This window comes from Sminthopsis crassicaudata, chromosome 3, assembly GCF_048593235.1.
Source record: "Sminthopsis crassicaudata isolate SCR6 chromosome 3, ASM4859323v1, whole genome shotgun sequence".
NCBI lineage: Eukaryota > Metazoa > Chordata > Mammalia > Dasyuromorphia > Dasyuridae > Sminthopsis > Sminthopsis crassicaudata.
Window position 1 is genome coordinate 419,336,969 of NC_133619.1, and position 26,143 is coordinate 419,363,111.

Genomic DNA, 26,143 nt, shown 5'->3' on the forward strand with positions numbered 1-26,143 from the left:
GTATACTGGGTTTCATTAGATTGACACTAGAGGAAGATAAGTGCACATTACTAAAAAAAAAAAAAAAAAAAGATTTCTCTTTTATGTTAATAACCAAATTTTTTAAATTAAGATTTTTTCTTTTTTATTTCCTCACTCAAAAATCAGTCTCTTGTAGGTTATTCATCTAGTATCTGAAGGGCATTGCTAATAAAGGAAATTGCCCAAATTATTAGGATCAAAAAGATTTTGAGTATCCACCTAAGTAGGAAAGCTAAATTCTGATTAAAGAGAAAAAATAATCTAATTTACCCATTGTATTATATTCAGGCAAGCTTGAATAGAGGTAGATCCCTTTTAATAAACTGCCTGAAGCTTGGGATGGTTTAAGTAGAGAGGAGAAAGATAACTTAAAAGTGAGGTTAGCCTCACCTTAGAATAAATCCACTTTTCATTATAATATTCCTTCTCTTAGTAACTATTAACCAAGCAGAGTTGATCTGCCTTTTGAGAACACTCACTCTTCCAAGAGCTTCAAGAGACTTTCATGAGGGATCTTTGCTTACAAGAAAAAGTCAAATGATCATCCTTTTATTAATTATTCATGAGCAATAATTGATAAAATCATTAATTACCCAGAAATTATGTCTCCCAAACTTTTCATATTACTTTACCCAATTGTAATTTAGTCTTCCGTTTGCTCTTAAGTGAGAAAATGCTCAGAATATGGGACAGAATAAAAGGATGATCAAAGATCTTGGAGAGGGAAAAGTTCTTTCCTTATCATGCTCTTCCTCCCCCCTCCAAAAAAAAAAAAAAAAGATGATTAACAAGGAAAAAGAATGAAAGCAATGAAAAGTTTATATATACATGCAATTTTAAAGGTCTAGAGTTTTTACCATATTATCTTCCTCCTAGTTTATAAAGAAAGCTTTTATTACACGATAAAGAAAAAGAAATAAAATTCACTATGGCCCATCACAAATGTTATATATGTGTGGATGTCTACAAGGCAGAGAGAAGCAAAGTGTCAACATTTTGCATTAGGAATAAATGAATGGATGGATAGATGCATTAATAAAAGTATTTATTAAGCACTTACTATGTATCAAATACTGTGTTAAGTCCTGGGAATATAAAGCAAGATAGTTCTATTCTTTAAAGATCTTAAAATTTTAATAGAGGAAGAAAACTAATATAATAAAAATTATCTAAATCATAAAACTATATGGTTTATGTTTGTTTTTTAAAAAGGAGTGAACACAGCATGATTCATAAAGAAATGTGCATTAAAAAATGAATGTACATGTGTAACCAGAAAAAACATCTATTAAAAAAAAATCTAATTTCTTTTCCCATTCTTTCTTCTGTCGTGCTCTGAGATATCTACTATATCTAAATCTATGACCTTATGACCCTGTGACTTAATGATCTCCAAAGCTATAACTTTTGGGTAAGTAAATTGGGCAGTGGATAAAGGGTCAGGCCTGGAGTCAGAAAGACTCATGTTTTTGCTTTCAAATCTGGCCTCAGTCATTTATCAGTTGGATGACCCTGGCTAGTCACTCAACACTGTTTTCCTCAATTTCTTCATCTATAAAATGGGCTAGAGAAAGAAATGGCACCCCACTTAAGCTTCTTTGCCAAGAAAACCCCAAATGGTGTCACAAAGAATAAGTAAGATATGACTGAAAAGATTCAAAAGCAACAGCAAAGCTTATAACTCATGATGTTAAGTGGAGAGGACAAGATCTTATCATGACAAAGTCCTAATTATAATTCTCCAAAGTATACAACTATTAAATTCCATGATTACAAAGTTAATACATCCAAAGAGGAAAACTAAAAATTGTATATAAAATATATCAATTATAGTTTCAGCTGTTCCAAAAAAGCATGGGAAATATGACAAAGCTAAATGAAAATATATAAAATCTTAAGCATATAAGCTTATACCTCCCAATCTTACACCTTAAAAAATCACTATATTATTTGAAAAGAATACCATTTCAAAAAACACTTCAGAGAATTTATCAATAGTCAAAATTACAGATACTACTAATAATCAGTAGAAAAATAAACCCAAGATAAAAAATAAAAGATCTTTTTTCATATAAATTTTTTCTATATATTTTGTTTTTACGTAACCTATATTTCCCTTAACATTGCCACACACCCTACTTCCACCCCCCTGTCCCAGTCATTCTTTATAACAATGGATAAAATGATAAAAAGAATGAGAAAGAAAATAAGTTCAGCAGAACTAAATGAAATACTCTAAAAGGCTGATATAATGTTCATTATTCCAAATCCCTAGCCTCATACCTCAATAAAGAATTGAGGAAGGTGCCCGTTTATATCTGTTATCTGGGGCCAACTCGATTACTATAATTTCATAGTATTCTGTACTTCTTTGTATTTTTAATTTTATAGTCATTTTACATATTGTTTTGTTTTTTTACTAATTTCATTATGCATCAGTTCATAGATGTCTATCAAATCCATAATTTTTTATAGCTCAGTAAAATTTCATTATATTTATATATCAAAATTTGCTTAGCCTATTCCTAGTTCTTTGCTACTACAAAAATGGTAATATAAATTCTGTGGTGTATGAAGCAGGTAGTGGGAGGAGTTTCTTCCTTTTTATTACTTAACTGCTAGTTGGCTTTAGATAAGTTATCTTGTATCTCTGAGCAAAAGTTTCCTTATCTGTAAAATGCAGACAATAATAATAATGATGATGATATAATAAAAATAATAACATCATTATTTACATCATATCTGTGTGGATCAAATTAGTAGTATCTATAAAGGACTCTAAATTTTAAAATACTAGATAAATGTTAGTTCTCAGCTGCTTTGGCAGAATATTTTTTTAAATATGCTTATTCCTCCACTTTTCATGATGAAATTTCATCTTGACTAATGATATGCCATAAACTTTGGAGAATATAGATTTATTTATCTGAAAAGTTGAATGTGTTAAGGTGTTCAACTAAACAAGATCACCTTCCTCTCCCTGAAGAAGGGCAGGCTACCCATCTGTATAATTGCTATTGAAAAATGTACTTTGTTTTCTTGATAACCAACTCTCACTATTAATATTGTGGGGGATGGGAGGAAGAAGAACTGTGTCAACAAGGACATGAGGAAAGTTAAGAGATGTAATGTTTACCTGGAAACCCATCCTAATTTTTCAAATGTAATTTGAACAATTACTAGGAATAATCATCTATGACTTGATTACCACTCTTCATTTCTTTTATTAACAAACATATAAAAGTCCCTGCAATGTAGGGTTTTTCTTTTCATTCCTCATGTTATTATAACAAAAACATATGAACACTTAATTAGAAGCCAAATCTAGAAGTGAAAGCATAATAAGATACCATTCTTCTTTCTCTGGAAAGGAAAATAGCTTAATTATTTAATAGTGTTTGGGGGAATTTTTGGTCAAAATCAATTCTATTATGAATGATGTAATGTTCAGAAATAATATTTTTATTTAGCTATTTAAGGTTTAAAAGCATTTTCTTTAAGATACTCTTATGTGAAATAGATGGCACAGCTATATTTTTGCATTAATATATTAAATATATAAAATATAATATGTAAACATGCATATATAATATGTCATACAAAAAATTTCTCATTTTACAAATGAGGACATTGGATTTTGAGAGATTAAAAGGGTTTAGAATGGCACCAATGGAATTTCCCCTATCTTTGAATTCTAGGTCTAACAGTCTTTTCACAAAATTCCATGTTATCATTTGTCATAGGATATCTCAATAGAATATTAGGATTATTATATAAAGTTTTTTTATTATACATATTATATATATACACACATATTATATAAAGGGTTTTTTATTATATATAAAGAATAGTACTTAATCTACTGCTAATTTAAAATGTGAATATGGCAAGATTTCACTTTTCTAGTTTACAAAATCACAGAATTAGAAAAGAGGATCTAGACTCCTTGCGAGAACTAAAATTTTATTAGTTTACAAGACTTCACAGCAAAGTATTTTTTGAAGTGTTGTTTTATTTAAATACTAATGCAACAAACCTGTTAGGGAACTTGCTTGTTTTTCCCACTGGATGACAACTTCCATTAGATTTTAATCCTAAATATTGCTACTGCGTGAATTTGTGACAAATATGATACATGAGCAATTATTGAATCTTTTTGACTTTTTTCAACAATAAGGACAGAGAAGGTTATGCCTAAACTCCTCAGACAACAGGCAGAGAGTCCAGCAAAGGACTTATATTCAAAGTCTTTCAACCTTGGAATAACTGTCCAAAATTAATTTTGCTTTGAAAGTATTGTCTTTGATGCATGAGTTCTCAGAGTAGAACATTAGAGGAGGGACAAAGGGGCCCAGCAATAATATTAGTAGTCCCACAATCCAACTTGAAACATAGATTAAGAAGCTTAACACATCTTTAAAATCTTTATTAAGTGTGTGCAAATGTTAAACATGTGACATACTATTCTATTCTAAAATGCAAGAGACAGAAAAATTAATTTTGACCTTTATTCTGAAATTTAAAATGTGACCAGCATTGTTTTTATTCTCTGTGTCAATTTCCTCAGTTTTCACTTGAAAAGATTTAACCTCAGTAATTATTCTTTTGAAAAATAATTTCCTTTAGCATTCTAAAAGTGACAGTTATGTTTTATTAGGCGACACTTGACTTTTCCACCTTGCTTTTTCTTAAGCTATTTTTCATGTTATTGAAAAACAACTGTTGTGAAATGTCAACAAAGTACTGTACAATTTAATTCAAATATTTATTTCTTCAATAAAAGCGTACTATTTTAGATCTGATTGTATGTTTTTTAAACTTATAAAGTCATCAAAAGTCATCAACATTCTTTTGATGTAATATATATGTAATATGTAAATAAATTGCATATTTAATCAAGTAATTTATTAAGCATAAATAGATTTTTCCTAAAATAAAGCTGTGTAGGTACTAAATGTCCAAAGGATCACTTAGAGAAACTCCATTGAGTATTTGAGCAGTTCCATCCTACAACAAATGAATGTCAGTCTATCCATCATTGTACATTTACTCAAAACTCTAATTTTGGGTCTCTCTGACATAAGCCTAAGACATCACTCCCATGTTTCCTGAAACGAATACACACCAAGGAGGTAGTAAACAAAGAAGCAACTCTACTTAAAATAATTTCCCTACCAACCAATAAATCAATCAATGAGCTTATATTAAGTAACTATTATCTCCTTTGTACTTGATACTAAAGTCACAAAGACAAAAATGAAACGTTCCTGCCCTCAAGCTCATGATCTATCATGGTAAGCTTTATACATACATATATATATATATGTATGTATGTATTATTTCATTTCAGCCTCATAATAATGATTATTTTCTCCTCTTTTTATACATTAGGAAATTGAGGCAGAATGTGGCTTAGTGACCTCTCCAGGGTCATAGTGTTTAAAAGATAAATTCGAACTCAGTCTTCTCAACTCAAGACCCAGTGCTCTATTCACTGTGCCAGCTAGCTAGCTACCAGGAGAGAAAAATAGCTACAGATATCAATATTTAGAAAAAAGACACAAAATAAATATATATGAAAATATTTGAAAGAAGAGCATAAGTGGCTAGAAGGATCAGTAAAGACTTCCCACAGAATTCTGGTGAAATTGAGTTGAGCCTTTAAAACAGGAGTGGAGAACCTTTTTTTTTTTTCCCTGCCAATGGTCACTTAGATATTTATAACATCATTTTAGGCCATCATCACCTGCAAATTACACTTTGCTCATGTCTGCCTTAATGAAACAAAATGAGACTTGAAATGGGTACATTTCAGGGATTTGAATCAATCAGAACAAAGTCAGATAGAGAGACAGCAGGAAGATCAATTTAGATATAAGAAAGTGAGTAATCTATAAAATTTTGGGGTAGTTATGCCTTTAAGTAACTATGGCAAGTCTTCCTCCGCCAAAGTCTTATTCTCGTGTTTCACCATAAAGTAAAGATGATCCTAGTTCCCAAAGGTTATAATAGAAAAGCACAAAACCTCAACCTAGAAAAGTCCTGAGTAAAAAGTTCAGTGATAAGCTATATGGCTTTTGTCCAAGGACCAGTTGAGCTGAGGTCAAAGAGGTTCATCAACATTTGAATATGTATCTTAGAGTAGGGATTCTTTGATTTTCTTTTGTACTTTTATCTCCAACATCTAACAAAGAGCCCAGTATATACTATTTTTAAAAAATACTCATTGTTTTGATCATGAGATTGGCCAGAATGTGACATACTTGTTGGCCACAGCAATTCTCTGTAATTATCTAGAAAATAAAAGATTTTGATACGTATCAATTAGGGGAACACTTATACCAATGAAATATTTAAGACAAGCCTCAATGTACAACTTACAATTCAAGTTCCTGCCTGTTACTCTACCAACAAAATAATTTCCCAAATAGAAGAGAATAAGAGTACTGTCGAATGGTAACACATAAAGCTATTTTATAGAAAGAAGAGTAAAGCAAGGCCCAAACACTATGACTCCTATTTACATGACCACTGCATATGATCAGATTTGAAATTTATTCTTTAATGTGAATGAGTTCTAATGTTTACTTAGTGTTCGTTAGGGATTTTTCCTGAGCCTTAAAACCCATTTAACAATTTTTCCCCACTGCATTCCTAAATAGTTTCTTTGCCTACCTGCTCTTCTGTGTCATAGATATGACATACCTCCTGCTACCACTTCCAGTGTCACTACTACAATTACAGAATCATTATCCCTGCAGACTTTCCACCCTGAATCTAGACTTCTTGCTTCTACTGCTGGGATGAATATATACTGGTGTTCACAGTGATTATAACCTTTATCCCCTTTCCAGTAATTTTTGACCCTAGGATTATGAAGTATATCTGATTAATTGGGTGGTAAGCCAAAACAAAACAAAACAAAACAAAACCTAGATATAAAAGGTTTCCTCATTTTCCTCATATAAATGGTTATTGTACAGAATATTTTTGTCAAAAGGGAAATTTTACACAAACAGATGTAGAGAAAGAACCAGAAATGGTAGAATAATATAAATAAGAAATATAATAATGTAAATCAAGAGATCACACACACATACACACACACACACACACACACAAAAGTCAAACTGATAAAAAGGTCCTGTAGATAATTAAATATATATATATATATATATATATATATATATATATATATATATATATATATATATATATATATATCCCTTCTCTATCCTCCTTCAACATAGAGAAGTAGGGGACTACTAGGAAATATTATTGAATATTATCAGAAACAAAGTCATAGATGGCATAGTAGATAGAATGCTGGACCTGAAGTCAAGAAGATTCACCTGCTCTCAAGTTAATTATACCAATATATCTATGTGACCCTGTGCAAGTCACCCCTGTTTGCATCAGTTTCTCATCTATAAAATGAGCTAAAGAAAGAAATGTCAAACTACTCTAGTATCTTTGCCAAGACAACACTTAATGGGGGTCACAAAAGGTCCAACTGAAACAAATGAACAACAGTCATAGTACTATATTTTGTTTTTCTTTGTCATATGAAAGAATTCATTAAAAAGGGGAGAATCACTGTAACATAAAAATAAAGTTTATAAATAAAACTTTAAAAATTATTTACTTTACCAATGCATTTATTTCTAAATTCACCGTTATAAAATAAAGAAACCTGAAAATGAAAAAAGAGAAATGTTTCCCTATAATTTAACTTCTCAGCAACTTTATGCATGTAGGAAAATATATATGTATATGCATATACACACATATATGCATATATACACACATAATATAGACAAATATGTATGTGCATGCACATATATATTTCATCTATAGTCCCTACAGCTCTTGAAATCATGTTTGGAGCCTAATAATTCTCATTGCTTTTAGTATTTCTTCTAATAATATAGTTTACAATTCATTGATATCTCCTTGTCTCTCTCAAGAGGCATAATTGGGCAGAAATTGGGGAGTATAGCTGTAACTGAAGGTGATCTGGTTCCATTTTGGGACTGATTTGGTGCTTTTAACATACCTGGTCATTTTTTCTTAGTAAAAGATAGATAAGAATTAGTATTTTGATGCTAATGGCTTAGATTCAGATGTGATAAGCACATTGTATTTCCTGAAAAGGACAATGTGCACAGTAGAAAAGATAAATACATGAAAAAATAAAACAGTTATTATTCCTTTTTTCCACTTGAAATTTAAGAATATTACTAGAAAATTTATTAAGTACCTATTATGTTCAAGGCACTATTCTAAGTTTTGGTTTAATATAGTACCCTGCATTTGAGAAGTGATAGCTTGCTCATGTAAAAAGATAAAATTTGATTATCATTTGATTCATTTTAAGAAAAATCTATATTAATTTGTACAAAATATTAATGCACAAAACAAATAAATACATTAGGAGTGACTATTCTTATTATATGGATTGTTGTCAAAGTTTCAACGAAATTTTAATACCTTAAAATGAGTTGTTTAGCCTACATTGGATTACTTGCTGTCTAAGCAAGTAGGGTAAGAAGGGAAGGGAGGGAAACAAATTTGGAATACAAGATTTTGCAAAAGTGAATGTTGAAAACTATCTTTGCAAGTATTTAAAAAATAAAAGGATATTATGAAAAAAATGAGTGACTCCAAAATAATCTATAAGCCGTTTCTAAGGGGAAAAATAATATGTCTAGAATTTTTGAAAGAAATGAAACAAGAGTTTTAAAAAGATGAAAAAAAAGTTTTTACAAATGGAATAAGAAGAAAAAAATGGAAAAAATAGAGTTATGGAAGAAAGAACTGGAAAGAGAATTAGCAACTTAGCACAAATTCCTTGAAAATTAGAATGTACTAAGTAGAAGACAATGTCTTCATGAGGCAACAGGAAATATTAAAACAGTCAAAAGTCTAAAAAAAATTAAAAGTATAAAGTATTTCATAGTACAACAAGTGAGCTGGAAAACAGATCAAAGAAGAAAAAAATTTTAAATCATGACCTAAAAGAAAGAGCTTAGACATAACATTTCAACTAATCTAAAAAGAAAACTGCCCAGATCTCTTAGAAAGAATCTACCATTCATCTTTAAAAAAACAAAAAACAAAAACAAACAAACAAACAAACAAAAAAAAACCTCAAGAACATCATAGCCAAAATTCAAGGTTTCTAGTCAAGGAAAAATGCTGTATGTAGTCAGAAAGAAAGAATTCAAACACTGAGCCATCATTAGAATCACACATTATGTATCAGCCTTCATTTAAAGGAGAAGGGAACTTGGAATACAATATTCTAGAAAGCAAAAAAATATATCCTTATATCAAAGAATAACTTGCCCAGTAGAACACAGAATAGGAGATGGGGTGAAGGGGAGGATGATGGGTTACTTAATGAAATAGAAGACATCTAAGCATTCCTGATTTAAAAAAAAAAAAAAAAAAAAAAAACTGGATCTTCAGAGAAACTGAAGAATTAACTGAGAAATGAAGAGAACCAAAAAATGATAAAGGACTTAACGAGGATAGACCTGCTTGTACTCCTTTAGGGGAGATGAAACATGTATCTCCCATGATCCCTAGCATCATGAGAAATTCACTTAGAGAAAGTCTAGGAGATGTTTTGTTATGTATTAAGGATCTTAAGAAAAGAATGGAAAGAGAGTAAAAGGAATACACCGAGGAGAAGGGGAAAGATGGTGAGGGAAAATTATCTCAGATAATGATAATGAACAAATAAACAGCTACACTAATAATGAAACAGACTGGGGGAGGGAAAAGCTAACCTTTGAATCTCATCTGCACACAAAAGAAAAAAGAATACATACATATATATATATATATACACACACACAGATACAGATAGGTTTAGAAATACATTTCATTAAATACTAAAATATGAGGGAAAGGGAAGAATGGGGCAGGGATTTAGAGAGAGAATGAATTAAAGGAAAGATTAATCCTAAGCAAATTCTTGGAATATCCAACATATTTATAGCTCTAAGTGGCAAAGAAGGGTGATCCAATAGGATACCCATAAATTGGGGAATAGATGAACAAATGATGCTATATACATGTGATAGAATATAACTATGCTGAACTCTTATCTTACTGATCAACCAAGTTCCAAATGATTCATGATAAAATGTAAGCCACATTATCTACTTGCTGATAAAGATATGGCCAAAGTGGAAAATTGTTTTTTTTTTTTTTTTATTGACTATATATACATGTGTAAGGGTTATGTGTGTGTGTGTGTATTTGTTTGTTTGTTTGTTTTTTTGGGGGGCCGGAATTGTGCTTAATAGGGTGGAAGATTGTGATGGGGGTGAAGGGTTATTGAGAAAGTGGATCTTCACTGACTAAAACAAAACGTGTATGTGTCTGAAGAAAACCTGGGAACTCTGATCAAACATTATAACCAACCACAAATCCTGAGAACTTATGAAGAAACAAGCAGCTCATCTCCTTGCAGAAAGGTGACAGATTCAGAATACAGTGATATTTTTTCTTAAACTTGGCCACTAAGAAATTTTGCTTTGCTTGACTATAAATGCTTTATAACAAGAGTTGGTTTTGTTTCTTGCTGTCTCGATGTGAGAAGGAAGGAAATGCAGAGGGAGGACCTTTGTGTGAAAATAAAATTTTATTTGAAAAATTTTCAAAGACTTTCATGAACAAATGGCAAAGACATAAGAATCTTGTCTATGAATGGCCATGTACTTCTATCATCTATTGTGGCAGATTAGAGACTTATTTTGCTTCCTTCTAAATTCCTGGCTACAGTGTTTCTAATAAGTTACCAAATTTTCATCATCACACAATATTTACAGTAATGAGATTCTTTTCTTTAGAAAAGGATTTACTGTAAGACTCCTTTCAATTGCAAATTCCCCTCATGCATTCAAACTATGCTAAATTGCTACCAAAAATGTGTATGTATTCAAATTTTAGGAAATTATTTATCATATAAACAGAAGTAAACCTGGGATAGAATCCATTAGTTCAAAACTCACACTTTAGAAATTTTTGTCATTTAAAAAAAAAAACTAACCAGAATATAAGAAAAACAGGTTTTGTGCTAGATACTGCACAAAAACAATTTTATTAGGTCATCTAATTGGTCAAAACTTAATGCTAATGAGGCCAAGCTCACAGAAAGGAAGTTGGGCAAAGAGTAGAGAAGGCAGGCAGATCAACATGAACAATAATAAAAACCAATAAAGTCAAAAATCTACATGAAAGTTTGTTCTTGTGCTCATTATGTATGAAAAATAATCATGCCCATATAGACAACTAACTACATGGACATTGTTATCTCCTTTCTTGAAATACATAAAGTAAGGTAAAAGTACAAAATTTTAAACAACTCCAATTTGTGAAATTTCTTTCAAAATCTTATAAAAAGGGAATATCTAAATCATCAGTAAGTGTCTACTGTATAGTAGGCACTATTCCATGTGGTAGAGGTACAAATAAAAATACACAGAGATATAAATAAATGTTTGTACAAATACAAAGAAATACCAATAAATCAAACAATCTCTACTCACAAGGAGTTTACATTATAATGGGGAAGTCCCTCATTAAGGCTCTAGATATCTAGACACATAACTTTTTTAAAAATTCATATACATGTCCTGTATGCATAAATGTGTATATATGCTTATATATACATGAACATGAGAACATATACATATGAAAAATATAAAAAAGCTTCATGGAACAAAAGTCGTAATTGAACTAAGTCTTAAAGGAAAAAAGGGAGTCTATAAGGTTCAAATGAGAAGAAAATTTATTCCAGGCAAAAGTTATCCATTGTTTCCTTCAAGGTTAGAGCACTGGGCCTGGAGTCAGGAAGATCTGAGTTCTAATATATTCAGATACTTACTAGCTATATGACTTTAGGCACTTCACATAACTCCTGCTTAGCTTAATCCCCTGGAGAAGGAAATGGCAAAGCACTCTAGTATCTTTGCCAAGAAACCACATGGACAGGATGATCCAAGGGGGTCACAAAGAGTCACATACAACTGAATAACAAAATACACTTTTGTGAAAGACCCCATCCATCTTTTGCTCCATGTTGTGAGAGTGTGGGGGGCCAACAAACCTCCACATTCTCACCAATGATCTAGCTCACAACATTATCATCCTGATTCCATATCAGGCAAAGTGGTCATTCAGAGACTGAAAATTCAGATTTTAAAAATCCCTTAAAAAAAAAAATCTTAATACTCCAAGGAAAAGGTAATCTATGAGATTATAATCAATCCAGAAAAGTTAAAGCAAGTAAAAAGCATGTTTGTACAATGAAGTTAAAAATAAGTAATAAGTAGGTTCCTTGGGATCGTAGAAATTTCTTTCTCAAATTTTAAAAACTATTTTCAGGACTCATAGCTGGGACCCAAATCAATCCACTAGAAAGAAAGTTAGCTTACACAGCCTCAGATCTGCTTCAGAGCTTTACTCACAAGAGCCTGGATTGGTGGTGTGTGGGTCTGGGGGCAGGTAAATAATATGTGTAAAACAGACAGGAAAAGCCTTACCAGTTCCACTCAGTATACCAGCCCACTATTCCCTATCAAAACCAGCAATAAGTAAGAATGACCAATAATACACAGTCTTGTAAGCTTTTTTGTGACCCAAGACACGATGCTGATCTGCAGAAGAAAATAGGCTGGACTGGACTTTACAAGACAACAATTCAATGACTATCAGTGTCAAAAACACTTCAGTTAAACATATGTTGTCTGTCTTTACCCTCAGTTTAGATAATATTTGAAAGATCAAAATGTAGCTCAATGACTATAACTTACTAGATAACATAAAGAAAAACTATTCATGCTAAAATGTCTGAATCCATAGTAATTAAAAGTGACACATTCCCCAATGAGATCATTTAAAAAAGGGGAAGGATTTACATGTACAAAAATGTTTGTAGCAGCCCTTTTTTTAGTGTCAAGGACCTGGAAATTGAGTGGATGTCTATTAACTGCAGAATGGCTGAATAAGTTATACTATACAAATGTAATGGAATATTATTGTTTTATAAGAAATAACAAGGAGAATGATTTCAGAAAAGTCTGGAAAGACAAACATGAACTGATGCTGAGTGAAGTGAGTGGAACCAAGAGTTCATTGTTCACAGGAACAAGATTAAGTGATGATGGATTTAGTTCTTTCCAACAATGAGGTGATTCAAATTCCAATAGACTTGTAATTGAAAGAGCCATTTTCATTCGAAGAGAGAATTATGGAAACTAAATATAGATCAAAGCATGGTATTTTCACCTTTTTAATTGTTTTCTTGTTTTTTTCTCTTGTATTTCTTTTTTTTTTCCTTTTTGATCTGACATTTCTTGACCAGCATGACAAATATAGAAATATATTTAGAAGAATTGCATATATTTAACCTATTGGATTGCTTGCTTGGGGGAGAGAAGAGGGAGAAAATTTTGAAACACAAGGTGAATGTTGAAAACTATCTTTGCATATATTTAGAAAAATAAAGAGCTGTAAAAAATAAAAAGTAAAAGTAACATTCCATATTTGCTAATTATTATTATTATTATTATTATTAATGTTGATAGCATTTATATAGTAATTTAAAGTTTGTGAAGCATTTTACAGATATCTTATTTTGTACTCACAACAATCCTGAAAAGTATTATTATCCCCATTTAATGAGAGAAACATAATTTAAATGACACATGCAGAGTGTCTCAGGCCAAATTTGACATCAGTTGTCTGCTGTGCTAACTAGCTTCCTTACATGCAACTGTTCCAATTTTTTTCTCTTAAGTAGTCATTCAAATAGACTATCAAAATTTCCAGGGTATTTTCCACAATGGTAGTCTTTTTATTTTGTCATTTTAAATACAGCCTAGTAATTTTATATTTAAAATAGGCTTGATGAAATCATTCTTAAGGCAGTGTCAGATAATAGAAATATACTCAGCTACTTGCTAGCCCCTGAGACTTTGTCCTTGTAGTACAGATGTATTGGAGCTAGCTCTAACCAGCTAATGAGAGCCAATTATTCAATTTTAAGTGTAAGCAATTAAATTGTACTTTGGGAATTGGCAAACATTATAAATCAGGATTTGATTTTTTGTTGACTACCTAAAGATAAAAAAGCAATAGAGAAAATAATAAAGCAAGTTAAATTTCATAATGTGGCATGTGAACATTCTTGGAGATATAGCAGTTAAAAATTTACAACATACTCCTGCCTGAAGAACTTGATGTAGATAACTCTACTTCTATTATATACCTCATGGAGTTATAATGAGATAATATAAATTACTTTGTAACTATAAAGGATCCATAAACATATACACCACTATGGTGTATATGCTCTATACAATCATGCTCTAGGAACTAATCAGTAACTAACAAACTACACAAAACATTTCATTCTTAACTTTAAAGGTTTCACTAATATGAAGAAATCATAATTAATTGAAGCTGTTAACTAGCAGGAAAATTAAGTGTTTAATTAAACATATAACTGTGTATATGTGTGTGTATATTTATATATTATGTGTATACCTCCCTTTGTGTGTGAAAGGAGTTGCAAGGTCACCTGCCTCACTTTCACCTGCTACTTGCCCAGCTATCCCTCACTTAAATCCAATTCCCTTGCATGACATTGCATCACTTCCCTGATGCCATGGTCTTCTTTAAGAATGAAGGACAAACAACAACAACAATCTCTGTGTGTATGTATAAGTGTCAATATGTGTATGTAAGGATATTTATTATACATATATAAAATAAACATATACTGCTTACTATACAGGACTAAATACTCTTGTATATACACTTGGAAAATTACATATGCTTTTTGAAAGAGCCTGGCTGATTTTAAATTAACATCAAATAGTTATGAATAGTCTTAGAGAAGTGAATTTTTAATGTGTCTGCTTAGTAGTCTTCTACCTTGATTTAGCACTTGTAGTTTAAACTGTTCATCATTCCCAAAAAGAGAAGCCAAACAGGAAAAAGATGGTACTGCAACCTCTCCAAATAGAACAAACAGATGATCCCAGCATATAATGAATTCTCACTTCAACTAGAAGAGCACAACTGTCAATTAGGAAGAATGGAATCTGAATTTCAAATAGCTCTGAAAGAACCTAGGAGGAAGTCATCTAATTCTATCCCTAATTCTCTTTATCCATACTCAGGTTTAAGGGGAACAAAATATAACTTGAATAGAATTCCACATTTTTATGATGAGAATGTGAGAAAATAACAGATTTTATTGGTGGCTCCCTTTCTATCAGTATAAACTGTTATTCAGAAATAAAAACAATAATTTTCAAGAGTTCAGAATAAAAAATAGTGAGGACAGCTATTTTGAATCATTTGGAGAAGATGCCTCCATATGTTATGTGATGCACATTTTCATTCATTTACTTCACAACCATGAAGTGCCTATTATTTAAAAGTTATTGTGGTAGGAACTATGCCAAAGGATATGAATAGATAATTTTCAGAAGAAATACAACAAACTATCAATAGTTATATGAAAAAAATACTCTAAGCCTAAATACCTAAAAATACTTTAATAACTAAAATAAAGCTGAAGTACCTCCTCAACTACTGGGATAGAAAAAAAAATTTAAAAATGACAAATGCTGAAGGGACTGTGGAAAAGCTGATAGGTGCATTATTATACTTTGTTGGACTGGGAATAGTCAAGTCATTTGACAAAAGAAATTAGACTTAAATCCCCAGAACCATTAAACTTTGCTATATTTTAACTCAATAATACTGTTAGGTCTATGTGCTAAAAAGATTTTTTTTTAAAGAGCTAAAGGAGTGGTGTGTGTGTGTGTGTGTGTGTGTATCCCAAAAAGATTTTTTTTAAAGCAAAAGGGATGAGATATATATATATATATATATATATATATAAAAGTAGTAGCAACTGGATGTCTATGAACTGTTCTTGTTCTGTTGTTTTCAATACTGTCCAACTCTTCATGAGCCCATTTAAGAATTTTCTTAAGAAATTTTCTTGGAAAAGTCACTGGAGTGACTTTCCCTTCTATTTTACAAATGAGGAAACTCAAGTAAAGAAGGTTAAGTGACTTGCCCAAGGTCATACAGCTAATAAGTATCTGAGACTAAATTTGAACTTAGACTATCAAACACTGAGCTACCTCTCTTCCCCACGGCTATCAAATGGGGAATATCTGTACAAATTATAACATATGAATGTGAGAGAATACTGTTATGCTGTTTAAAAAATTTTAAATGAAGGGGATGGATGGTTTCACTGAAGAATTTGTATGAACTGGTAAAAATTAAATGAGCAGAATCAGTTGTACAATTTATACTATTACAACAATATTGTAAGATAAACACTTCTAAAAAACTTAGCAACTTTGATTAACACAAAGACTAAGCCCAATTCCAGAAGATTCATAGTGAAGTAGTGAAACAAGAAAGGAGTAAGCAATTATATAATGCCTACCATGTACAAGACACTATGCTAAGCATTTTATAAATAGTACAAAAACCCTTCAAAGTTAAATACTGTTCGGGCACCAAAATGTAATGTTCTCTTTCTCTAAATTATAGTCGTTCTCTTGGGGGCAGATTTCTTGGGAACTTCTGGAGGCAGCCTTAGTTTCAGTTCAGTTCCAGTAATCACCAAATGTAGCCAGGAGTGAAAGTCCATATCCTTTATTGTGCCCTTCAAAATTCTGAATCTTTTTCTGGGCCCAGTTAGCTTTCTTAAAGGCCTGTCTCTCTCCTTGGCTCCCGAGAGCTATTGTCAGAATGTCTCCAGCCAGCACAACTGTAGAAGTAGAAATGAATCTTTACTCTGAATCTCCTCCCAGAGAGTGTGGGATTGTGGGTTTCTGCCTTGTGAATCTCCAGGAAATCATTCCTAGTTGTGAATCTCCCAAAGTCCTCTTTGGCCCTGAATCTCCTGGAAGTCCATGAGCAGCCTTTTCCTTTAGACTTGTGAGTCTCCTGGACTTGTGAATCTCCCCACTGAATCCTGGCTATCAAACTCTTTCCAGTGAGCTTGTCCTTTTATATGCTCTCTAAAGGTGTAAAGTCTAATGTGTGAACCAATGAGCAAACTCCTTTAAAGGTATGAACTCCTTTAAAGGTATGAACTCCTTTAAAGGTGTGAAGCAAGTATATTACCGTGTCTCTAGTTCTGGCCCATAACATCTTTTTGTAGGATCAGATCAATCATACTAAACCATAAATTAGATAATTATTATCTTTATTCATTCTAGTGACTTAGCACCTTGTAAGAATCATATCATCATTTTTCAGGTGAGAAATTAAGGCAAACAGAATTTATGTCACTTGTTCAAAGTCCCACAACTAGTTAAATGTCAGGGCAGATCTGAACTCAGGTTTTCTAGACTCCAGGCCCAGTGCTCTATCCACTGTATTATATAGTTGCCCAGTAAAATAAGCTTCTCACCTCCAAACAGAAAGGTAGTGATAGTCTCAGAGTATAGATTGGAATATACTTAAAAATGAACAAGAATAAACAAATAAAAAGACCACTGCTTACATGGAATGTAATCTTTGCTTAACAAAACATGTTTGTAATGGTTTTGTCTTCCTTGCTTTCTCAGTGGAGGGAGAAAAGGAGAAAGGAGAGAGAAGATTTAGTGCTAAAAATAAAAATAAAAAATTTTAAATGAGGGCTATTCAACTAACTTTCATAATTATTCCTAGATTTATTACTATGACCTGGAATATAGTTGTCACTAATAAAATGCAGCAATCTGTGATAAAGTATTTTACATAAAAGATAGTTCATTATTTTGCTTTTGGGATTCATAATTAGCTAAGGGACACATTACATCAGAAACTGGGAGAGTTTGCCTTATGGATCGCACATTTCAATTACCCCTTTGCATTTCTTATTCCACTACACATTCATAAAATGTATTCTCCTAAAGTGTGACCTACTATAATTATTTTTTTTAAAAGGTGTAAGTGATTTGCAGGCATATTATCTATTCTTAATGGATCTTTTTTCACACTTTTAAACACATTCACATTTGAGAAGAGTCCCAATTACTAGCACAGTGTAAACTTTGATAAAAATAGGCACCATGTTCTCTTGCTCTTTGTACATCTTCCAGAATTGATCAGAGGGATGTTATGGTTGCTGTGGGAACCCCTATAGATAACAAACAAAAATATAGACAATGAAGGAATTTGCAACATTAAAAATGGAATGATACAAAAAGGGATATGTTTATTATTATTTTCATGGATAGATAAATGTTAATACATTAAAAAACAGAATAACTTAATGAGTACTGGGCTAGCACTGGTGTGAGAGTCCTTGGTTCAAGTTCTGCCCCTGAAAATTTGTAGCTATAAGAAAAAGGACAAGTCATTTAACACATATATGTCTAACATGTGCAAATACATGTACAAATTGGAATGTGCTCACAGTTTTACAGATGAATGCATGTATTCAGACAAATTTGCTCCCTGGAATATGGGTGCTTATTTTGTAATGTCAAATTGACAGGAGTGAACTCTGAAATTGTGTCCCCTTTGATCTGAAAAATAGTCACTCTGAACTATGGCCCCTTTGATCTGTAAAAGAAGGGAGATGTGGGGTCTCCCAAAGTCTGGGAGGGGGCATATTTTCCAGATGGGCCTTTTTATAAACTAAACAGCATCATTCGATTGAAAATCTCAGGCAAATCACCTCCCATGGATTTTTTGGGTAGCCGGATCCCCATTCAGGAAACTCCAAATTCTGAAAAATGCTTAAAAAGTGATTTCACTCAATTGGGAGATCTTGGTCTGATAATCAGCTCAAACTGTCCCCAGCCCCAAGATTTGCTCATAAAATAGGTTCTGTTAACATATTCTTTGCAAATCTCTTCATTAAGAGATTTGTCCACTAAGAGAGAGCTTCTTAGTGAAAAATAAAAGTTCCTTTTTTGCCACTAATATTTTGAGTTCATGAATTCTTTCACATTGAACCTGTGCCTCTGACCAAAGAGGGGATTCTCACATCAATTCTCTACCACTAGAACAGCATCAAAATCACAGCTATTAGCAATGACTACTCACCCCTAATGGACAGTAATCCATCTGGGAACCATAGAGAACTTATTTCAGCTTCTTCTTGTGCCATTGGATTTGCATTAAATTGAATTTCCCACTCTACCCCTATCCCCCAAAGTCATTGTATATTAAATAGAGAGCTACCTTAAGAGAAGCTTAACCTGGGTTCAATGGCTGCTTTTGACATAAAATGCATGTGGGATCCTGGGCAAGGCATTTAAGCCTCAGTGCTTTAAGCAACTGTGTGACTATAAATTGCAAAAGAAATTTCAATCTTCCTTAGTAGAGGAAATATCCTCAATCATGAATTGCCTACATGAATGAAATTATATCATTCTATCCTTAATTTTCTTTTTTTGGGAATCATTAAAAAAACAAATCAATAAAACAAGATAGTATTAAATTAAGAGTTATAGAAGTTAGGATAGCAACTACTGCCTCACTTCAAGAAAATGAATGGAAGAGAATGCTGAGGAATAATATTAAGATCCCGGTTCTCTATTGGTTTTTGTCACTGACCTATTATGCAATCTTGAAGAATGGGTGTGAGATACTGTTGGTATTGTTGTTCAGTTGCAACCAACCCTTCCTGAGCATATTCTCTTGGCAAAGATACTGGAGTGGTTTGCCATTTCCTTCTTCAGTTCATTTTACAAATGACAAATCTGAGAGTCACACAGCTAATAAGTGTCTGAGGCCAGATTTAAACTCAGGAAGATGAGTCATTCTGACTCTAGGCCTGGCCCTCTATTTACTACATCACTTAATGGTATAGTTAGCATTAAAATAGCACTTTGATATATTTTGTCAATCAAAGTTCACAAATGTAGGGGCAGCTAGGTGGCACAGTGGATAGAGCACCAGCCTTGAATTCAGGAGGACCTGAGTTCAAATCTGATCTCAGACACTTAACACTTCCTAGCTGTGTGACCCTGGGCAAGTCACTTTACCCCAGCCTTAAAAAAAAAAAAAAAAAAAAAAAAAAACAGTTCACAAATGTGAGATAGGTGATAATATTATCTTCATTATATAGACGAGGATTGAGGCTAAGAGGTTATGTGACTTGTCCAGAGTCACATAGCTGGAAAGTGTTTGAAGCAAGATTAAAACTAGAGTTCCTGACTGTCTCACACTTTTCTTATACCAGCCAGCTGCCTATAAAAAAAAAAAAAAAAACCAACAACACATATATGAAATGTACATAAATAAAACCATACTACTTAAATGAATACTTCATTCCTATCAACATAATAATGGACCCAATGGATAATATTTCACATATATAATGAATTCTAATTCTTTCAATAATTTCAGAATTTCTCAAATTGTTTCTAATTCACAAATGAAGAGAGTTTTGGAAAGAGAATTTTCTTGAAATAGGAAAGAAATAATGGTGGAAAATGTGAAACATCAGATCCATGAGCAAAGTTTAAGAGAACAGTGATTATTAAATCAAGAAAAGTGATAGTTTAGGACAATGTAAAAACATTCATGTCCATGTTATCAAATTCCACTTAAGAATGAACAAAAGTAATCTGGTTCTTATTGACCCATAAGAGATAAAGATTAAATAAAAGGAAGGATTTCCTTAAATGCTAGAATTTGTTGCAGAGGGAATTTATCGATTTTTTCTCCCTTTGGTATTGTTAAAAATAGCACAGAACTCCAGCTGCCTAACATGGTTCAAGTGTTATGTTACCCTAAATGAATGATGAAAATGGAGACACACAAGATCTTTGTTAAAAACCAAGTATACTTACATTTATCAAAAAATTGTGAAAATTTAAATACTTGATGATAACATTCTATCATAACAGTTTTTCTAATTCTGTTAATCCCCTCAAAAAAACATACTATAAAGTCAAATATACCATTTTAAATTTACTCACTTAAACTTCAGGCATTCATAATTTTAATAGTATTTGGACTAAAGTTTTGTTTGTTTGATTTTGGTTGTTTTTCCTTTCATTAGGATGCATGGCAAGGAATAGAAAGCAAATGGTATGAATGGAATTTTAAGGGTTTAAGTTTACTTATCAAAAATGAGTGAATTTATCTGTAAGACATGGATTGAACTAAATAGTAAAGTTCTATGATTTTAAAAGTCTATGAAAATAATTTTTCATTTTAAAAAGTGAACATATTTCCTTTTTATAGGGGTACTAATTTGATAAATTGAGATGTGGCGATAAGAACTTTCCATAATTCACTAAATAAAAAACAACAATTTTCTAATTAACCTGTTCTCCTCCATCATAGACATTTCCTTCTTCCCCACCTTGAATGAAAAGGAATTCATTTAATCTTTCTTCCTTCTTTCATTGAATAGATATTATGAATGTCTTGGTTTTTAACTTTATGGCTTCCTGAGACAAATTCTAAAATGTATTGCTTTTCCAATTACAATTTGGGGATATTAATGGATATAATAAAATAAATATAAATAAATACAATAATAAATACTATTTAATAACTATAACCACTGTTCCTTTAGAGAGGACTTCTTTTTTAGCTAGCACTGAAAACACTACTGTCTGGTTAAGATACTTTATATTCAACATAGAGAAATGTCAGTTGTCTCTCACAAAAATAGTAGAAAATGTATATATGAATCAAATTGTGATACTCAGAAACACACAAGACAATATCTAAGAAAGGAATCAGTGGTAAAAGTCAAGACCTCAAATGTCTATCTATAAGGCCCCCAAATTTAAACAACAAATAAAATAAATATAGGGATATAAGTATGAACTCATTGCTTCAAATATTGAAAAGAAGCCTATGCTAGACCATATCTCTGGACAAATTTCTCATTCAGGAAAAAGAGGTTAGGTAATGGAATTTAAAGAGATCCTAGTAGCTTTGCACATTAAGAATCTATACCAGACAGTAGGGAATATCTGATGGAAAATATTTGAGTAAAAATTGAAAGAGAGGGAAATGAGATTTTTGGGTCACCTGGACAGAACAAAGACATGAAATTTAAATTTGAGAAATAGACTCTCCAGGCTGATTGAGACATATAATGTAGTAGGATTTTCTACAGCTGTGTCCCACCTCTACTTCTTAGACTCCTAGGCTTTCTTCATAGCTTAGGAAAAATAGTACCCCTACATGAAACCTTTTCCTAATCTATATCCCTATGTTTTCTCCTGAAATTAACTTAACTTTAGTTTATATATTTTAAATGTATTCTTATGTGTTTGCTTTAGGAGTCAAATTTTTATATTGCCAGCTCTAACATATTAATCAAATATCTATTAATTGTTCATGCTCATTGCCCAGGAAAAGCTGTTTAAAGTATGTAATTTCACCCACATTATGCCAAACGCTATAATAGTTGTTATTGTAGAAGTTAAATTCCTTGATTAGGTCACAAAGATCTGGAAAATATAGATTAAATATAGATCAAACTATGCTAATTCCTAGTTTCCTGACAAGCCAATTTTTATTTTTTTCTTTACACACACACACACACACACACACACACACACACACACACACACACACACACACACTAAAACCTAAAACAAACCTCGGTCAGAATATGAATATTACAATGTACCACTTGGTGGCCCTATTCTCAGACTTGCTGACACTCATTCAATAATCCAATCCTCCTCAGGTGACCTCTGGATACCAGTCAAGAATGCATAATGTCTGCATAACGAGCAGGGGCCCTGGAGTGTTTGTGACCTCTGAATTCACTTTTCTTCCCTGACAATCAAGGTCCTTCACCTATAAAATGAGAGGACTGGCCTAAATAGTCTTTGAGGTAGCTTTTATAATACTGATCTCCAATATTATGATTAGAAGAATATTTTAAGTATTTCTCCTGCCTTGAGAAAACAAAAAAAAATGCTGGTTTATATAATTCAAGTTGCTGCAAGAAGGCAACTCTCAGAATACTCTTGGATATTCTCCAACTATGCAAACAAAACAAAACAAAAACCACCCCCAACCCTAGCCCAGAATTATATCATCCAGGGCAGACTCAAGGCTCTGAGCTAATCTAGATCTGGTGGGGGGGAGGGAGGAGAAGGGGAGAGGGAAGACGGAGAGAAAGGAAGGAGAAATACTGGGAAGCAGGATTCTGAGTTTTATCATTATCTTGTCATATGACTTGAATAAAATTATTAATCTTCCATTTCCCTACATGTTAATTCAAATGGCTAATTAAATAACTTTTCAGGTCCATTTGATGATTTTTCAAATCATTTAAAACAAGCCAAATAAAACTATGTTAATATCATGACCACTGACTTTTCTTCAGTGTGTGTATGTCTGTGTGTGTCTCTGTGTGTGTATTTGTGTGTATTTTATAGACCAATTTGGTGAACTGTTAAAAACTATACTCCTGAGAAAATTTTTCCTACATTCATAATGGAAGAAAATGCTAAATTTCAGATGGAAGTTAGAGAAAATGTGGATATAATTTTTTCTCTATGTTCAAAGACTCCCTGATATGTATCCAAAGACCCTTTTGGTTTCCAAAGTCTCTAGATTAAGAACTCTTGATTTATATAGTGTTCTCTACTCTTCAGAGTATGCTGTCCCAATTGTCCTGATTTTACAAGGAAGTCTAACTGAGAAGAAATTTCAAAGACTGCCTGTGGAGTGACAAAGGATTTTTTCTAGGTCTCTCTGACATTTATCATATGATCTTATTTTGAAAAGCCAATTTTTATCTTTTCAACTTCCTTCACCCCTTATATCTTCTCCAAGAGACTGAAGTGAAAAAATAAATAAAATTAAAGACTAAAATAAAAATGTTTGTTAAAAACAAAAGATCAAGTCCTATTTATCTGCCTGAAATAAAGAAGAAAAAAAAAAAAAAAAAGGAAACTCAGGCCAGACATGCTTTCTTATACTTGTCTGATTGTAATTATAGATACCCAAGTGGTTATGATCATCACAGAAGACACAAACCTGTGTCTCTGCATGATCAGTAAGAGCTTCCTCTAGTGCTAGGTAGGGTACAAAGGCACAGATTTGATAAGAGTTGAATTAAGGCTCCTCTAGCTGCCAGTTTCCTGGTGGATAATACATCCATCTCCTCTATCACCAGGCTAAAAAGCACAAAGTTGTTAGCTCTAAATGGGACATAGCATTTGAATCCCCAAACTCAGTGTCAAAGCTTATGATTTGCTGCAATCAAGCAAAGAGAACAGACTGTTGTTCTTGTACACTATTTGCGACATTAATCATGTATTTGATATTTAAAAGTCATATTTGAAAAAAAAGAGAGAGGAAATATAAGAAGTCAATAAAGAGCTTGTTCCTAAATCCAATCCTACAAAATTTTGTTAAGTTCCTATAAGTAGGGAAGAGGGGACGGGGCATAAATCACTCATTTGGTTAAGAAATATATTCTCCTGGGGAGATACAACTTATAAAGAGATTATAAAATTATTATATGAATAATAATTTGAAAGAGAGGACTATTAACTAGAGGCACAAGACAAAGTTCAATTTCTCAGCTCACACATGAATGGAGCCTCAAAGAAGCTAGAAATTCTACTAAGTAGCGATGACAAAGTAGAGAGTTCTAGGTATAGTCAGCCTATGCAGAAACAGGGAGTGGGAAGGGGGCAAGGGAAGGAATCTTATATTCTGGGACCTAAGTAAACAAGTTTGAATGAAATACAGAATAAATGACAAAAGGTAATGTGAAATAATCCTAGACACATAAATTAGGAAAATAGACTAATAATGGCCTTTAAATGGCAACCAGGGAAGTTTTAAATTTTATTTTATAGCCATTAGAGCCATTGAAGTCTCAGGAGCCCAAGAATAGATTGATTATTCAGGTAGATTATTTTGGGAGTTATATAGAAAGAAGACTGAAAAGTTATAAAAGTGTGAACTGAATTATGAAAATGTGAGAATAGAGAAGAAATCACTAAATCATAAGTCATCTAGTCCTACTCTTTAATTGCACAGATAAGACAATTGAGATATTAAATGTTTAGCTCAAGGAACCTGATTGAGAGATGCTGAGGAAGTAAAATTATAAAGACAAAAACTAACAACTGATGAGATATGGGAGTATGGAAAGATTCAAGAATGGCTAACTCTAAGGGTGCTAATGTGGGTGAACAGGAAAAATGTGCCTTCAACAGAAACTGAGAGGTCTATAGTAGGGAGGAGGATAAGTGCTTTTTTTCTCTTTAGGGTCATACTCACTTTTGACATACTCACTTTGCCATGTATATGTGATATTCTGTATGAGATAGGCAACAAGGAGTTGGTGATATAGGACTAGAACTCAGAAAGCAGAGACTAGGCTGGATTTATTCATCAGGAATTCTACATAGAAATGTATTTTGGATGGGATCATAAAGAGAGGAGAACACAAAGATGATTAAAGATAGAAACTTAGGAGACACCCAAAATTGGAATGCAGGGGTGTGCTGATAAAATGTTTAAACAACTGACACAATATCCATGACACACTTTGACATTTTGTCCATCATTTTCTTAAATCTGGAAATCAATACAATAAATTGGTAGTGTTTGTTGATTGCTAAAGTGTGAATGCTCACACTAAAAAATTTGAAAATCAGCTCTCAAAAAACAGTTCAAGCTGGCTCCAGCACAATCCTGGAATGAGAAAAAAATCCAGCAAGGGAGAATGAATAGGAGCAATCAGCAAGGTAATAAAAGAATCATGATATAGTAGTCATGAAAACCTATGGAAGAAAGTATATGAGGAAAAGAAGGTAAGGCATGTACTGAGTCTAAAACTCTAACTTGGAAATTCTTGCACATAAAAAAGGAATAAAATACAAAAGGATGATTTTATTGTTAAAGATGTTTATATTAAATTGCTGAAGCTATTTTAAGTTGATGGAAAACTGTTGTCCACTCTATTCATGAGATAACCAGATACACAACTGAGTTTGTATTTTTCTTAGAAGGTTTTTTCATTAAATAAATCCTCTCAAAAAAAGTTCCAATAATAAGAGGCCTGGCATCTAAAAATCATTTTTAAAATATTTTATATTTATTACACTAAAAACACTGAAATTTTATT

General features: G+C 32.2%; 1 protein-coding gene across 11 annotated transcripts in view; it reads right to left on the minus strand.

Moving 5' to 3' along the window:
* GULP1 (GULP PTB domain containing engulfment adaptor 1) overlaps positions 1-26,143 on the minus strand; it is a 450,623-nt gene that overhangs the window by 183,568 nt on the left and 240,912 nt on the right. For 2 of the 11 annotated variants that reach the window (XM_074302892.1, XM_074302891.1), the window contains exon 1: positions 18,131-18,194. The exons of the other annotated variants lie outside the window; for them this stretch is intronic. In XM_074302892.1, coding sequence (XP_074158993.1) covers positions 18,131-18,154 — 24 coding nt within the window. In that variant the 5' untranslated portion in view covers positions 18,155-18,194. Of the gene's footprint in view, positions 1-18,130; positions 18,195-26,143 lie in introns of those variants that run through there. 11 annotated transcript variants of the gene reach the window in all.